The sequence below is a fragment of the Diabrotica virgifera genome, chromosome 6 (genome assembly GCF_917563875.1).
Source record: "Diabrotica virgifera virgifera chromosome 6, PGI_DIABVI_V3a".
Lineage (NCBI taxonomy): Eukaryota > Metazoa > Arthropoda > Insecta > Coleoptera > Chrysomelidae > Diabrotica > Diabrotica virgifera.
This window is the reverse complement of record NC_065448.1, coordinates 20,025,686-20,042,983: the sequence shown is the minus strand read 5'-3', so window position 1 is coordinate 20,042,983 and position 17,298 is coordinate 20,025,686. Positions and strand designations below refer to the sequence as shown.

General features: G+C 35.5%; 1 protein-coding gene across 1 annotated transcript in view; it reads left to right on the top strand.

The window, feature by feature from the left end:
• LOC114330315 (protein Wnt-1-like) overlaps window positions 1-17,298 on the top strand; it is a 317,260-nt gene that overhangs the window by 286,316 nt on the left and 13,646 nt on the right. The window contains exon 4 of the mRNA XM_050654422.1: window positions 10,802-11,070. Within this exon, the coding sequence (XP_050510379.1) occupies window positions 10,802-11,070 (269 nt within the window). The remainder of the gene's footprint in view (window positions 1-10,801; window positions 11,071-17,298) is intronic.

The window sequence follows — 17,298 nt, the reverse complement described above, 5'->3', positions numbered from 1 at the left end:
CCGTAAATTTTGGTCAACTTTGACCGGTTGTATCTCAGGAACCGCTCGTCATAATTAAACGTTTTTCTTTTAAAAGAAGCGTCCTGCCGCTGTCTTTCGAATACCGTCTGCACAATTTAATTTAGTTTAATATTTCCCGAGATATGCTATTTGTTTATAAGCCAAAAAATTGTTTATAATTTTAAAATATTCCTGAGGCCGCTTAAATAGTCCAATTTCAATCCTATAAAGTACATTAGATAGGTATTGGGACCGTGCAAGTTCGGCAAAGCGACCTCTATTTCTACGCTCTGTACTTTTATTCGCACTTTTAATTATATTGGCCAATTATATTAGTCCTGGTTGCTGGATAATTGTCAAGACCATAGTCCAAAAAAATAATAAGAAGAAAAAATAAGATGCAGGTTATGTTTAGCAAACGTAAACAATTGTATGTAGTAAATAAAATCAGTTATTAAAATGCAGTACTGCAAGCAAAATACAATTAATTAAATTTACCTTTATATAATAATTGCATATCATATCAATATTGTGGAGCAATATATAATTTTTCTGCGTCAATGACAGAAGGTATGAAATATACGTCAATTTGACAATTTCAATTAGGCATTCCAAATCACGTGATATAATATGGCTGCTGGATGGCGAAACTGTCATCCATAGGCGTATCGAATGTTTAAACCACTTCATATTTAATTTGCTATCACAATTTCACAAATTTCGCTACACAATTAACAAAAAAACAAAACCAAACAGGATATTCTTTACAAATTTGTCAATATTCAATGTAAACATTACATACGCCATGACCACCCCCCTTAACTGTGTCTATGGCCATGTCAGTTTAGCCATCCACCGACCACCACTGACAGTTCATTGGAATCCCTAATTGACAATATGAATTATTTAAGATAGTTGCAATATTTCTCCGCGACTCGCGCACGGTCGTTTCTCGTTTCCCTTTCCAAGTACTTGCACACCGCGAATAGTGTCTTTTTATGAAAAAAACATAGTTATTCTTATGCATCATAATTATTGTCGTTATTATAGCGACCGTAAATTTTTAATTAACATTTCAATTGTTGCTAAACTGTTCATTCAATTTACATGGGCTTCTGGAATATTAATATATATGGAAAGGGCTTTTACGTTACCAAGTTATTTAATTATTGATTAACAACTACTTATCTAAAAGTTTAGTTGAAAATTAAAGATTTTGTTGGAAAAACCCGCTTTTTCCGGGGAAAGTTTTCGTCGAAGTAAATCGGAAAAAACACGTCTCTATGCAGAATTTAATTGCGGTGAATTTTTATTTGAGTGTTTCTGGTCTAAAGTTAAAATCTTTGGAGTTATAGAGCAAAAATTGAAAAAAACTCGATTTTCGGGCGCCATTTTGTTTATAAAAAAAGTAGCACACTATCTGCGGACTTTGCATACCTATCTTATTAATATATACAATCATAAGATTCGATTTCAGCAATAAAATTGCTGGTAAATAACTTTTCCCAAAAATGGCCTATTCTCCGATAATCAGCCCAGACTAGTAGTAGATTTTCGAAATGTATTTTTCTATTTTTCTGTTGGTATTTACTTAATTCGAAAATTTGCTAATTGTATTTTTTCACTCTCTTACTTTGCTGGCTTCTTATAATATTCTTACATTCCCATGTCCCAATTAATTTAATACCTCTCGTGTCCTTTTCAGCGTTAATTTCTCTTCTCTGTCCTATTTTCTTTTAGTTCCGCTCATTTACATTCTCTTTGCCAAAGCCATCATCTTTTGTGTCTTGGTGTACTTTCTATTATTATTTATGTTTTTTTTTTATTGTTCTGTTGGCTGCTGCTTTTACTATTCAATTTTCTCACTTCGCCAAATATTGATTAAACTGTGAATTTATTGTGAAGAATTAGATATTACTCTGGGCTAATTAGCAAAATACAAGGAAAAGTTATTTACCAGCAATTTTATTTCTGGAATCGAATCTTATCATTGTATGTATTAATAATATAGATATGCAAAGTCCGCAGATAGTGTACTACTTTTTTTATAAACAAAATGGCGCCCGAAAATCGTGTTTTTTTCAATTTTTGCTCTATAACTCCAAAGATTTTAACTTTAGTCCAAAAACACCCAAATAAAAATTCACCGCAATTAAATTCTGCATAGAGTTTCCGATTTACTTCGACGAAAAGTTTCCCCGGAAAAAGCGGGTTTTTCCAACAAAATCTTTAATTTTCAACTAAACTTTTAGATAAGTAGTTGTTAATCACTAATTAAATAACTTGGTAACGTAAAAGCCCTTTCCGTATATATTATAATTCCAGAAGTCTATGGAAATTGAGTGTACAGTTTAGCAACAATTAAAATGTTAATTAAAAACTTACGGTCGCTATAATAACGACAATAATTATGATGCATAAGAATAACTATGATTTTTTCATAAAAAGACACTATACCTATATAATGTACTCTACAGAATTGAAATTGGACTATTTAAGCGGCCTCAGGAATATTTTAAAATTATAAACAATTTTTTGGTTTATAACAAATTTCTCGGGAAATACTAAACTAAATTAAATTGTGAAAACGGTATTCAAAAGACAGCGGCAGGTCGCTTCTTTTAAAAGAAAAAACGTTTAATTATGACGAGTGGTTCCTGAGATACAACCGGTCAAAGTTTACCAGAATTTACGGCAAAGATATAAACAATAGGATCATAATTTTCAAACCATCACCTTTTTATTTTTGTCCTCTTTCTCCACACCAATTTTCATATCTTTAAAATCCTCATAACATATATTATTATAATAAAAACTATCGATAATACGTGTGAAAATTGCCAAAAATAGCAAAATTCCAATCAAAAATTAGGTTAGAGAAAATGTAACCCTCAAAGTTCAAAATCGGTATACGTTAACAAAATGCATTTTCTCGGCTTCCCATGGAGCAATTTCCTTCATTCTTTTTTTGTTCCCTAATAACTCGAGTAGAGCCATCGAACTAACGCATTATTAAATGTCAAACTTGCTTTTGTTTTGTTATAATAGATTAATCTAATCCCAGAAAATCCCAATAGTTGGCTGTATACCATAGTTTAAAAAAACCTATACAGAAGTAAAAACTTCAAATTGTATTTTGGTATAAAATAGTTTATTTAAAACTTCTAAAAGTCATCCACATGGATTGCAAAACGTTTTCGTTCTGAACAGAACATCTTCAGTGCATTCCGCAAAGTAGTTGTAACTAGCACACCAATGAAGGTGGTAACTTCAAAATATATGGCTTACATTATACCTTATGATAAAATATTATGACTATAAGTCGATGTTACTAGATTAAAATATGTATGTGCCTAAAGAGCAACATGCTTCCCTGCTCGAAAAAACTAGGTACTTGCCATTTGAATTAGCACAGACCAACTGATGTAAAATGAAAAGGAATGACAAAGAGTGACATGACAAGACAAGGTAAAGTCAATTTTTGGTTACGAACTTCAAAAAGTGTAGTTTTAATTTTTTGGATTTTAATAAAATGTAAAGGTAGGTAATAGCTGATTGAAAATATAATTAAAATTGTTTAAAAAATATAAGTTGAGAATCTATTGTAAAGTCTAAATAGCAACTCTCTAATCCAGAAAAAACTTTAGGTTTGTTGGAAATAAGATCGGTATAAGTCATGGTTAGAAGCTTGACGTCATTGATTGTTAAATTTACCCTTTAAATTGTTTAATTTCACCTTTAAATTTAACAATCAATGACGTCAAGCTTCTAACCATGACTTATACCGATCTTATTTCCAACAAACCTAAAGTTTTTTCTGGATTAGAGAGTTGCTATTTAGACTTTACAATAGATTCTCAACTTATATTTTTTAAACAATTTTAATTATATTTTCAATCAGCTATTACCTACCTTTACATTTTATTAAAATCCAAAAAATTAAAACTACACTTTTTGAAGTTCGTAACCAAAAATTGACTTTACCTTGTCTTGTCATGTCACTCTTTGTCATTCCTTTTCATTTTACATCAGTTGGTCTGTGCTAATTCAAATGGCAAGTACCTAGTTTTTTCGAGCAGGGAAGCATGTTGCTCTTTAGGCACATACATATTTTAATCTAGTAACATCGACTTATAGTCATAATATTTTATCATAAGGTATAATGTAAGCCATATATTTTGAAGTTACCACCTTCATTGGTGTGCTAGTTACAACTACTTTGCGGAATGCACTGAAGATGTTCTGTTCAGAACGAAAACGTTTTGCAATCCATGTGGATGACTTTTAGAAGTTTTAAATAAACTATTTTATACCAAAATACAATTTGAAGTTTTTACTTCTGTATAGGTTTTTTTATTAATTTATTTATAAGAACAGATAATTACATATTTTTTCCAGTGGTAGGCTTTTTTTAGATAAACTTACTACAAGTGTACCTTTTAAAGTTAAAAACATAAATATTCTCATTTGAAAGCTATATAATTATTTAAACAATTTTTATTTAAAGAAATTATAATATTGTGTTATAATAAATAAATTAATTTATTATAAGAAAACAAAAGCAAGTTTGACATTTAATAATGCGTTAGTTCGATGGCTCTACTCGAGTTACTTGGGAACAAAAAAAGAATGAAGGAAATTGCTCCATGGGAAGCCGAGAAAATGCATTTTTTTTAACGTATACCGATTTTGAACTTTGAGGGTTACATTTTCTCCAACCTAATTTTTGATTGGAATTTTGCTATTTTTTGGCAATTTTCACACGTATTATCGATAGTTTTTATTATAATAATATATGTTATGAGGATTTTAAAGATATAAAAATTGGTGTGGAGAAAGAGGACAAAAATAAAAAGGTGATGCTTTGAAAATTATGATCCTATTTTTTATATCTTTGCCGTAAATTTCGGTCAACTTTGACCGGTTGTATCTCAGGAACCACTCGTCATAATTAAACGTTTTTTCTTTTAAAAGAAGCGCCCTGCCGCTGTCTTTCGAATACCGTTTTCACAATTTAATTTAGTTTAGTATTTCCCGAGATATTCTATTTGTTATAAACCAAAAAATTGTTTATAATTTTAAAATATTCCTGAGGCCGCTTAAATAGTCCAATTTCAATTCTGTAGAGTACATTAGATAGGTATAGTGTCTTTTTATGAAAAAATCATAGTTATTCTTATGCATCATAATTATTGTCGTCGTTATTATAGCGACCGTAAATTTTTAATTAACATTTTAATTGTTGCTAAACTGTACACTCAATTTCCATAGACTTCTGGAATTATAATATATACGGAAAGGGCTTTTACGTTACCAAGTTATTTAATTATTGATTAACTACTACTTATCTAAAAGTTTAGTTGAAAATTAAAGATTTTGTTGGAAAAACCCGCTTTTTCCGGGGAAAGTTTTCGTCGAAGTAAATCAGAAAAAACACGTCTCTATGCAGAATATAATTGCGGTGAATTTTTATTTGGGTGTTTTTGGTCTAAAGTTAAAATCTTTGGAGTTATAGAGCAAAAATTGAAAAAAACACGATTTTCGGGCGCCATTTTGTTTATAAAAAAAGTAGCACACTATCTGCGGACTTTGCATATCTATATTATTAATATATACAATCATAAGATTCGATTCCAAAAATAAAATTGCTGGTAAATAACTTTTCCCAAAAATGGCCTATTCTCCGATAATCAGCCCAGACTAATATGTACTTCTAACAATAAAACACTGAAAAACTTTTGTTTTCAATACTTTTACAAAATATGTTACAAGTTAATGTCACTGCAGGTATTTCGCAGGCAGAATGCCTCTCTAAAGTGATGTAGTTTACTGTGTGTTGTGCACTTTTAAATCTTTAACTTAATTCGCATCCTCAGTAATATAGAGGCACAATTCAAAAAAAGCAGATTGTTGGGAAATCGCGTTTAAAGATTCTGGTTTCCAATATTACAGCTATTTTTTCAAATAACATTCTTATTATTTAAGTTATAAATGTGAAATTTGGCAGATTTGTTATTTGATAATTGCACTATAAATAGCGATGAGAAAAAAATAATAATATAAATAAATTACATTAATTACATGTAATGGAAAAAAATACTTTCAAGTTAGTCCCATATATTACAAAAAAAAACATAACAGAAATAAGGAACTCGTTAAGTTTGATCCCTTATATTATGAATGCTCTGTCACTGTTTATGAAAAATAGCGATCTATTGAATTATACCCATTTATTTATTATATTTTCTATAATATAACGGCTCAACTAAGAATTGTTCTATAGAGGGTGTCCCGAAAAGATTGGTCATAAATTATACCACACATTCTGGGGTCAACAATAGATCGATTGAACCTAACTTACCTTAGTACAAATGTGCTGATAAATAAAGTTACAGCCCTTTGAAGTTACAAAATGAAAATCGATTTTTTTCAATATATTGAAAACTATTAGAGATTTTTTATTGAAAATGGAATGAATATGGCATCTTATGGCATGAACATCTTAAAATAAAATTATAGTGAAGTTTGTCCGCCTCATAAAAATTTTATGGGGGTTTTGTTCCTTTAAACCCCCCCAAACTTTTGTGTACGTTCCAATCAATTCATTATTGTGGTACCATTGTTTTTAAAACTTTTTTGCTTCTTAGTCTTTTTTGACAAGTCATCTTTTATCGAGATAAGGCTTCTTTTTCAAAATATACATAAGAATGTAAATTATAAATACATTTTCAGATTATTAACAGGTCTCTACAATCGTACTTAACCATATAAAAATATGTGGTGGATTCGACAAATATTCAAAATATGTCGATAAACACTGGCTTATCGAAAAAGTACTAAGAGGCAAAAAAGTTTTAAAAACATTGTGTTTAACTAATGGTGCCATAATAATAGTTTAATTGGAACGTACACAAAAGTTTGGGGGGGGTTTAAAGGAACAAAACCCCCATAAAATTTTTATGGGGTAAACAAATTTTACTTTAATTTTTTTTTAAGATGATGCTGCCATAAGAAAGCCATATGTCCATTTTCAATAAAAAATCTCTAATAGTTTTCGATATATGAAAAAAAATCGATTTTCATTTTGTAACTCAAAGGGCTGTAACTTTTTTTGTATGCACTATTGTTTATGGTTAAGTGAGATTCAATCAACCTATTTTTGACCCCAGAATCTGTGGTATAATTTATGACCAATCTTTTCGGGACACTCTGTATAATACAAAATTTTAAAACACAAACTGACCAGGATATTCGTCATAGAAAGACATGTTACCGATTGCTACCTCGTAGCAGTAAAAACAAGAGGTGGGCGGGAGAGTAAGAGAGAGGCACACATATATTTACTGAACCATTTAATGTTCTTTTATCTCTCTGTCAGCGCTAACCGGTAGAGAATTTCATTTTGTGACCAGATCATTTAAAATCACAGTTTACACAAATTTTGAGTTAAGTCGGATTTATAGTTTGACGTAGCGTAGACGTAGACGCAATGGAGACGCACTGTAAAAGATCAACACTGAATTTTGTGTACTCGTGTTTATAAATGAACGCAAGCGCCTGACGGAACGTAAGAGAAACGTAACGGAACGGAAGAGATGACCAACTTTCATCTTTTACAGTGCGTTTCTTACGTCTGGCCAATCATAAGGAAGAATAATTTTGTTCTGCCACTCAAAGTGGACCCGCAACCTCAACCCTTTTGTAAAAAGTTGTTTGTCAACATATTCAAATTTTGTGAATTATTTGTTAAATACAATGGATGTTAAGTTATTAATTTAATAAAAATATATCATAGTGTAGTTTCAATATTTCAGATAAATATAAGTTGTTCATTTATTAGTCTGTTAATTCGGGGTTATCCATACACATACAATAATTAAATCCAATGAACATTTTAAAGACCAGGAAATGAAACAACATACTTGGAAATTCCACGACACCAAGGAGCATACCTTCGTTTATTTTCTAATCCATTGTAACACACAAAACGGATAAATATTATAATAAATAATAGTATAAATAAATAAACACAAAGTTTGTTTACGGTTATGTTGTTGAATTAAGTCATTGTTTCTACTCATGCGCAAAAATTCCGCTACGTCGAATTATACATTGACATTTTATTTTCTTACGTCTCCAGTCCGTTTCTTACGTCTCCGTTGCGTCTACGTCTACGCTACGTCAAACTATAAATCCAACTTTAAGCCCTTATATTACTGAGGGTGCGATATGTTAAGGAGTGTGGAGCTGTTTATTGTCTCAAGTCGATCATTTAGAATTATATCTGTATTTTTTAATTAATTAATTTCCATAGATTCTAATAAATATAGCTTAAGGCCTTTAGTTTGGATATGGAGAATTTGAAACTGCTCATTAAAAGAACGATTATGATCAAGAATCTAAAGGTAAAGTGCGTCTGTAGAATCTGTTTTTCTATTATTGAAAGCCCTTTTATGTTCTGCTATAAGTTTAAAGGTTCTGCCAGTTTGACCGATATAAGTTTTTGAACAGTCACCATAATATGTCAGTTTGTATACACCACTCTGTGATTGTGATCTTTTGGCACTTATTGATCTTAATGTATTTGCTGAAAAACAAAAGTTTTTCAGTAATTTATTGTTATAGTCGGAGAGATAGAAGCGGATTTTGTGCGTGATAAGTAATATGGAAAAACTATACGGGGACATGTTGAATTAGTTGTGTACATGACTTTCACCAACGGCCGGAAACCAGAGTTGGGGCCGAGGGTAGTTATAAGGGGTGAAAGTCGCGAATTTTATTATTTTTTTTATGACGCTCATGATCGAGATAGTGCACCAAAATTTGGGAATAAGTAGGTCATGACGTAACTAAGTAAAATCTCTAGGGGCGGAACGCTGCGTGGCCGACAAAGGGGTGGGGGTAGGGGTGAATATAAAAAATATAAAGGGTGTTTTGCGCTGTTCGTGATTGAGATAGTGGACCAAAATTTGGGAATAACTAGATCATGACAGTACTAAGTAAAATTTCCAGAGCCGGAAACCAGAGTTGGAGATGAGGGTAGTTATAAGGTGTCAAAGTCGCCGTTTTTATTATTTTTTTTTGTGACGCTCATGATCGGGAGAGTGCACCAAAATTTGGGAATAAGTAGGTCATGACGTAACTAAGTAAAATCTAAACGGGTGGCACGCTACGGGGCCGACAAAGGGGTGGGACAGGGGTGAATACAAAAAATATAAGGGGTTTTTTGCGACGTTCGTGATTGAGATAGTGGACCAAAATTTGGGAATAACTAGATCATGACAGTACTAAGTAAAATTCCCAGAGCCGGAAACCAGAGTTGGAGATGAGGGTAGTTATAAGGGGTCAAAGTCGCCGTTTTTATTATTTTTTTTATGACGCTCATGATCGGGAGAGTGCACCAAAATTTGGGAATAAGTAGGTCATGAGGTAACTAAGTATAATCTCCAGGGGTGGAACGCTGCGTGGCCGAAAAAGGGGTGGGGGTAGGTGTGAATATAAAAAATATAAGTGGTTTTTGCGACGTGCTAGATTGAGATAGTGCACCAAAATTCGGGAATAAGTAGACCATGACTTAGCTAAGTAAAATCTCCAGAGCCGGAAACCAGAGTTATGGATGAGGGTAGTTTTAAGGGGTCAAAGTCGCAGTGTGTATTATTTTTTTTGTGATCCGGCACAACATTTGTCCCCCACGCAGCGTTCTGCCCCTGTAGATTTTACTTAGTAATATCATGATCTACTTATTCCCAAATTTTGGTGCACTATCTCGATCACAAACGGCAAAAAAACCCCCATATATTTTTATACTCACCCCTGCCTACCACCCCTTTGTACCCCAAGCAGCGTTCCGCCCCTGAAGATTTTACTTAGTTACGTCATAACCTACTTACTCCCAAATTTTGGTGCACTATCTCCATCATGAGCGCCACAAAAAAAAATAAAAAAACCGCGACTTTTACCCCTTATAACTACCCTCGTCCGCCACTCTGGTTTCCGCCTCCGGGGATATTACTTAGTTATGTCATGGTCTACTTATTCCCAAATTTTGGTGCACTATCTCAATCACGAACGTCGCAAAAAAACCCCTTACATTTTTTTATATTCACCCCTGCCTCACCCCTTTGTCGGCCACGCAGCGTTCCACTCCTGGAGATTTTACTTAGTTACGTCATGACCTACTTATTTCCAAATTTTGGCGCGCTATCTCGATCATGAGCGTGACAAAAAAAATAATTAAAAACGGAACTTTGACCCCTTATAACTACCTTTCTTCCACACTCTGGTTTCCGGCTCTGGGGATTTCAATTATTTATGTCATGGTCTACTTATACCCAAATTTTGGTGCACTATCTCAATCACGAACGTCGCAAAAAAGCCCTTATATTTTTTATATTCACCCCTACCGCCACCCCTTTGTCGGTCAACGCCAGCGTTGAGCCCCTAGAGATTTTACTTAGGTACGTCATGACCTACTTATTCCCAAATTTTGGTGCACTATCTCGATCATGAGCGTCATAAAAAAAATAATAAAATCTGCGACTTTGACCCCTTATAACTACCCTCGGCCCCAACTCTGGTTTCCGGCCGTTGGTGAAAGTCATGTACACAACTAATTCAACATATCCCCGTATAGTTTTTCCATATTACTTATCACGCACAAAATCCGCTCCCAGCTCTTAGACTATTAGATAAAATGAATTTCAATCAAGTAACTGTCGAATTCATCTCTTATCTGGCTATCTGAGTAATGTTTTCATTAGTTACAAAATGTACCTATATCAAAATAATTGTTACGTTTTAGGAAGCAGAGAAGCAGCTTACCTCTCAGCGATTTCAGCAGCCAGTGTCGCTTATGCTGTTACCAGAGCATGTTCGAAAGGTGAATTAGCTGAATATTGTTCTTGTGATAATAAAATAAAGAAACGGAAAACGCAGAAATTCAAATGGGGAGGTTGTTCCGACGACATCCGATATGGTGAAAACTTCAGTAAACAGTTTTTGGATATACGAGAAGATCCCAATACTGCTTTGGGACTTATGAATTTGCACAATAATGAAGCGGGCAGACGTGTAAGTATTAATGTCAATAAACTGTCAGAAAACACTATTATAAGCTCTATTAAATAACCTTACCAATGTTTTTTGTTGACTATAATTTTCTTGCATTATATGTTGCATGTTGATGATGAATAGTTTTGCTTATGTAATGACTTCATATATTTTGTGACGAATCTGAATGTTTAAGATTTATTGGCACTCTTTTTGGAGTTTCCTAGAATTCAGTATTTATTTTTTTTTTTTTGTCAAACTGTTATTTACGTTATCTTTCTGTTATTCATATCCGTACCCACCCCAATGATGCTCCCGATAATGAGCAAAGATGCCTTCATATTGTTCTTGTGCACGATCGGCTTATTGCCACCAACAATCACTCTTTGTCCACGTAGGAGTAATTATCCTTAAACATTAGGCGCCCCATGTTGGGCGCCAGAAAGTATCATCTCCTTGCTTTTTTTGTGTAGACATGACTCTGTTTTCCAATGTGCCTCCAGTATGTTGTAGTTCCATCGTTTTCGTGGTCTTCCCACTTATAGTCTTACTATTGGAGAACCATCTCTCCCCGTCTATACTAGGTACTCTATTTGTTGTCATTCAACCTGTGATCATTCCATTCTACTCTTCTGTTTTTTACCCGGTTATTAATGTTGTCCACCTTGCATCTCCATCGTATATCTGCACTTCTAGATCTATCCCATAGTGTCTTACCATTGATTTTTCGTTTTCATCTCTGCTGTTTCTAGCATTATTTTTGTCCTTTCTGTATCAGGTCGTGTTTCTGCTACGTATGTCAATATACCAGTAGGTATTGTAACAAAATAATTATTGACCTACCCTCGTATACCAGCTCCCGTCTCCGGACAGACAGAACACTATCGATGTTTCGAGATACGCCGATGCAGCGCCGATGACGTGCAAGCGGTCGAGTCACATGGACATAGCTGGAGATATATAGATATTTCTGGAATATCTGTATCGCATATATAAATAGGACATATTTGTAAATAGAGTTAGTCTTAAGCTAAAGTTTGTAAAGTAAACTTGTATAAATAAAAAATAAAGTCGTATATAAATTACGAACCGCTAGTTTTATTGTAATTAGAAGTAATTACACTAATCACGCTACAGTTGGTGTCGGTGTTCGGTTAACTTAGTGCGATATAAATAAGTGAATTACAGAGAGACTTTAAAAGACTTTTGGACTTTATTCGTCGGGAATAGTTAAAGTGCGTTGATTGTTCGGTATTCGGAAAGACTTTTAAAAGACATTTTGGAAAGTACGTGTGTGCCGACCAAAGATGTTGCTACGAGAACTTACAGTAAAACAGCTCCGTGAACAGCTCGAGGAACGGGATCTGGACAGCAGTGGGCTCAAGATAGTTCTACAAGCACGACTCGAGGAAGTCCTAACGAAGAACGGAGATGATCCAGAGACGTTCCACTTCCAGTCAGCAGAACAAGCAATCTTATCGAAATTAAAAACTGTTTCTGAAACGATTGATGATACTTCTAAGATAAGCAACGAGAAATTTGAAAGTGTTTCTCAAAAGATCGATGAAACTTCTAGACAGAACAACGAGAAATTTGAAAGTGTTTCTCAAAAGATCGATGAAACTTCTAGAAAAAGCGACGAGAAACTTGAAGAAGTTAGTAGAAAAAGCGACGAGAAATTCGAAAATGTTGCTAAAAGATTCAATGAGACTTCTCAAATAATTAAAGAGGTCTGTAGGCAAAACAACGAAAAACTAGAAGAAGTTTGTAAACAGAACAATGAGAAATTTGAAGAAGTTTCTAGAACATTCGATAAGATGCAGAAAAGTGTAGAGAGCGTAGAAGAAAAGATCAAACAGCTAGAGAGCAGGATAACCGATACAAAAGTACAACCATCAGTTAATGCAGCAACGTTAGATCCTTTAGTGAAAGATGAACTACCGAGAGACGAAACGTCGCATAATATGAGATTCAAATTACCACCATTCGATGGAAAGTCCTCTTGGTCCATATATCTTAGACAATTTGAAGCTATTGCGACCGCCAATCATTGGACCGAACAGGAAAAGGCTGTTTCCTTGACTGCTGCTTTGCGAGGTGATGCTGCAGATATATTAAGATCAATTCCTAAGGGTCAAGAAAAATGTTACCAGACCTTGTTCACTCGTCTAGAAAAACGCTATGGAGATGCCCATCTACAACAAGTATACAAAGCACAACTGAGAAATAGAAGTCAACGAGCAAGTGAGAATCTGCAAGAATTTGAAGCAGATGTGGCTCGTGTGGTGCGGTTGGCTTATCCGGAGGTGCCAGACAGCGTTTTAGAAGAAATTGCGGTAGATACCTTTGTCAATGGGCTGAAAGATAGTGAACTACAGAAAGCTTTACGACTAGCAAGACCGAAAGTTTTAGATGAAGCACTTGCTATTGCCTTGGAACACGAAGCAGCTAGCCAAGCTTCACGAAACAATCGAGTAATAACCGTGGAAAAAGGCGATAAGAGAAAAGATGAACGTTTGGTGGAAATGGTACGGAGGGTGATTCGTGACACGATGCCGAAGAGACGCATGAAGAGGGCTGGAAGAGTTGGTTCAAATACAGGTGCTTCCTCGATACGGCCATGCAGTGAAAGTTGTAATCACCGGCTTAAAGTAGATGAACAGCTTTGCCCTGTGAGACGAACTACCGTCGTTAATGAGCAATGGCAGCCACAACAGTTACAAGAAGCCCAAGAAGACGATCCATGTATAAAAAGAGTATTGGATTGGATGCGTCGAGGTGAGAGACCTAGTTGGCAAAACATTAGTGCATGTAGTCCGGAAGTCAAGGCCTACTGGAGCCAATGGAATTGCCTGATACTAAAAGATGATCTTCTGTACAGAACCTTTGAGAACGATGATGGTACAGAATCTAAGCTTCAGTTGATTGTACCTAAAAGTAAAGTGTCAGAAGTATTGCGTCAGTTGCATGACGGTACATCAGGTGGACACTTTGGTATTACGAAGACTCTGCAAAAGGTTCGAGAACGGTTCTATTGGGTGAACTGTAAAGATGATGTAAGAAGATGGTGCCGGAAATGTGAACTGTGTGCATCCGGTAATGGTCCAGTTGGTAAAAAGAGAGCACCCATGAGACAGTACAATGTTGTAAGTTCTATGGAAAGAGTAGCAATCGACATTGCAGGTCCATTTCCAGAAACCGATGCTGGAAATAAATACATTCTGGTAGCCATGGACTATTTTACGAAATGGACCGAGGCCTATGCATTACCGAATCAAGAAGCTGCTACCGTTGCAGAGGTACTTGTTAAAGAATTCTTCAGCCGATTTGGTGTTCCCTTGGAGATCCACTCCGACCAAGGGCGAAACTTTGAGTCAGCTCTTTTCCAAAACGTTTGTAAATTGATTGGTGCCAATAAGACCAGAACAACACCCCTGCATCCTCAATCAGATGGAATGGTCGAGAGGATGAACCGAACGATGGGTAAACACTTGTCCAAAGTTGTATCTGAACATCAGCGAGATTGGGACCAACACATTCATTTATTCCTGATGGCCTACCGCTCGGCCGTGAATGAAACTACAGGTCAAACACCAACCTGCCTGATGTTGGGTCGTGAAGTTTGTTTGCCCTGCGACCTAGAGTTTGGCTGCAGACCTTCCGAGGAATATGTTGCAGGCGAAGAATACGTAGACCGCCTGAAGTTACGAATGAACAACATTCATGAACTTGCCCGACAACACATCCAGATAGCCAGTGACAGAATGAAAGATCAATATGATTCTCGCTGCAAGAATGAAAGCTTCGAAGTAGGTGATCTTGTCTGGCTTTATAATCCACAACGTCGTCGAGGCCTGTGTCCTAAACTGCAAAGACAATGGGAAGGTCCGTATGAAGTTAAGAAGAAAATAAATGACGTAATATACAGAATTAAGAAGTTACCAAACGGTAAACCAAAAGTTATTCACATAAATCGTCTTGCACCATATGCTGGCTCAAATGAAACAGAGGAAGCCCGAGTCCTCCAACAGGAGATGAAAGATGCACCACAGCCAAGTTTTAAGGAATTTATGTCAAATTACGCAGAAAGAAAGAGTGCTAGATTCGGCGTGACCACAGAAGTTCAGCAAGATCTGTTTGGTGTTCCAGAAAACGTCTCTCTAGCCCACTGTGTTGCACAAGACCTCGAGATGACTAAAGGAATCTCGTCCGTATTCAATAGAAAGTTCGGCCGCCTGGACGAGTTAAGGAATCAACAACCTAAAATTGGAAGAGTATTGCGATTGGAAGATGGTCCTCGATCTTTGCTGTATATAGTGACCAGGAAGTCTTATACGGACACGCCAAGCTACGAGAACATATGGCGTGCTCTAACTAATTTGAAGAAAATGGTCTGTAATTATGACATCAAAGATTTGGCTTTACCAAAAATTGGCCATGCAGTAGAAAATCTGGATTGGAACATTGTGAGAAGCATGCTGGAAGTGATCTTCAGAGAAACTGGCGTACGGATTACTGTGTGTAGCATGAACCCGAAGATGTCATACCCTTCAAAGACAGTAGACTGTTACTTCTTTTCTAGGAGTGTATGCAGAGCTGGAGAATCCTGTAGATTCCGCCATCCTGGGCCATCTAGAGTTGCTGATCGGGACGCTCAGATCTTAAGAGGGGAGCAGTGTAACAAAATAATTATTGACCTACCCTCGTATACCAGCTCCCGTCTCCGGACAGACAGAACACTATCGATGTTTCGAGATACGCCGATGCAGCGCCGATGACGTGCAAGCGGTCGAGTCACATGGACATAGCTGGAGATATATAGATATTTCTGGAATATCTGTATCGCATATATAAATAGGACATATTTGTAAATAGAGTTAGTCTTAAGCTAAAGTTTGTAAAGTAAACTTGTATAAATAAAAAATAAAGTCGTATATAAATTACAAACCGCTAGTTTTATTGTAATTAGAAGTAATTACACTAATCACGCTACAGTATTATACTGATGATAGTTTTGTAAATTCTGCCTTTTACTTGTCTTTCACTAGTTCTTTTTTTATTATTTCATCCAAGATCAGGTTGAACAATAGAGGCCTCAAGGAATCTCCTTGTCTTATCCCATTGCCAGCTTCAATTGGGTCAGTTAGTTCTTTTTCTACTTTTACTTTTATTGTGTTATTCTCTTAGATATTTTCGATCGTTTTAATTATTACTAGAGGTACCTCTCTTTCGTAAAATAAATGGATAAGGATAAGGTCCTTTAATTTGACTAGTGTTGCCCAAAATCGGTCTTGGTCTTGCAGTCTTGGTCTTGTTCTTGCGTTTTCGCAAGACCAAGACCAAGACCAAGACCGCCTAATTTTAGCAAGACCAAGACCAAGACTTACCGTGCAAGACTTGAGCAAGAACAAGACTAAGCCTGCGAGACTCTTGCGTCTTGCAGTTAGAACTGAGGGTCGTTTTAGGGAGTATATAAGTTCGGCTATATTCTTAGATACTCTATCAGAAACAAAAAAAATTGTATTAAAAATTTTGAAAATTGGACTTATGCGCATTTTTTAGTCATAGATTCTTTCTCAGCAGCAGTGGCGTAGCTAGCCCCACAGGGGCCCCGTATCAAAGATTTTCGCGGGGCCCTTTTCAAGAACTGATATAAGGTAGTGCTAGAAAATGTTCGATGGAACACCGTACTTATGTGAATGTGTACTCTTTTGTATGGTGTCTAAGGTTAGACTTTAACGGATACCCTTCTCAAAAACCTGGAAGCCTTTGAAACCTGTGTATCGGAGGATCCTACGAATAAGTTGGGTGGATAGAGTTCGTAACGAAGTTGTTATACATTGGAGGGGAAAAATTACGGGAAGTCATCAGAACAGTAAAAACTCGCAAACTTGAATATTTTTTTGGCCATGCTATGAGGTGATATGTGCTATCCGGATTATACTACGGGATGGAAGCGTGGACACTGAAGAAAATTGACGTGAGAAGACCGGAGACATTCGAGATGTGGGTGTACCGAAGAGTGCTAAAGATCTCATGGGTAAATAGAATAACCAACGTAGAGGTAATGAGACAGACGTATGCATAAGGAAAGAGAAGTACTTCTAACAATTAAGAGAAGAAAACTGAGATATATGGGACATGTGATGAGAGGAGATAAATATCTAATACTCCACTTCATTATGTAAGTAAAATCCAGGAAAAAGATTTATAGGAAGCTGATAGCTGGTTTAAGAGGAAACAGTAGCG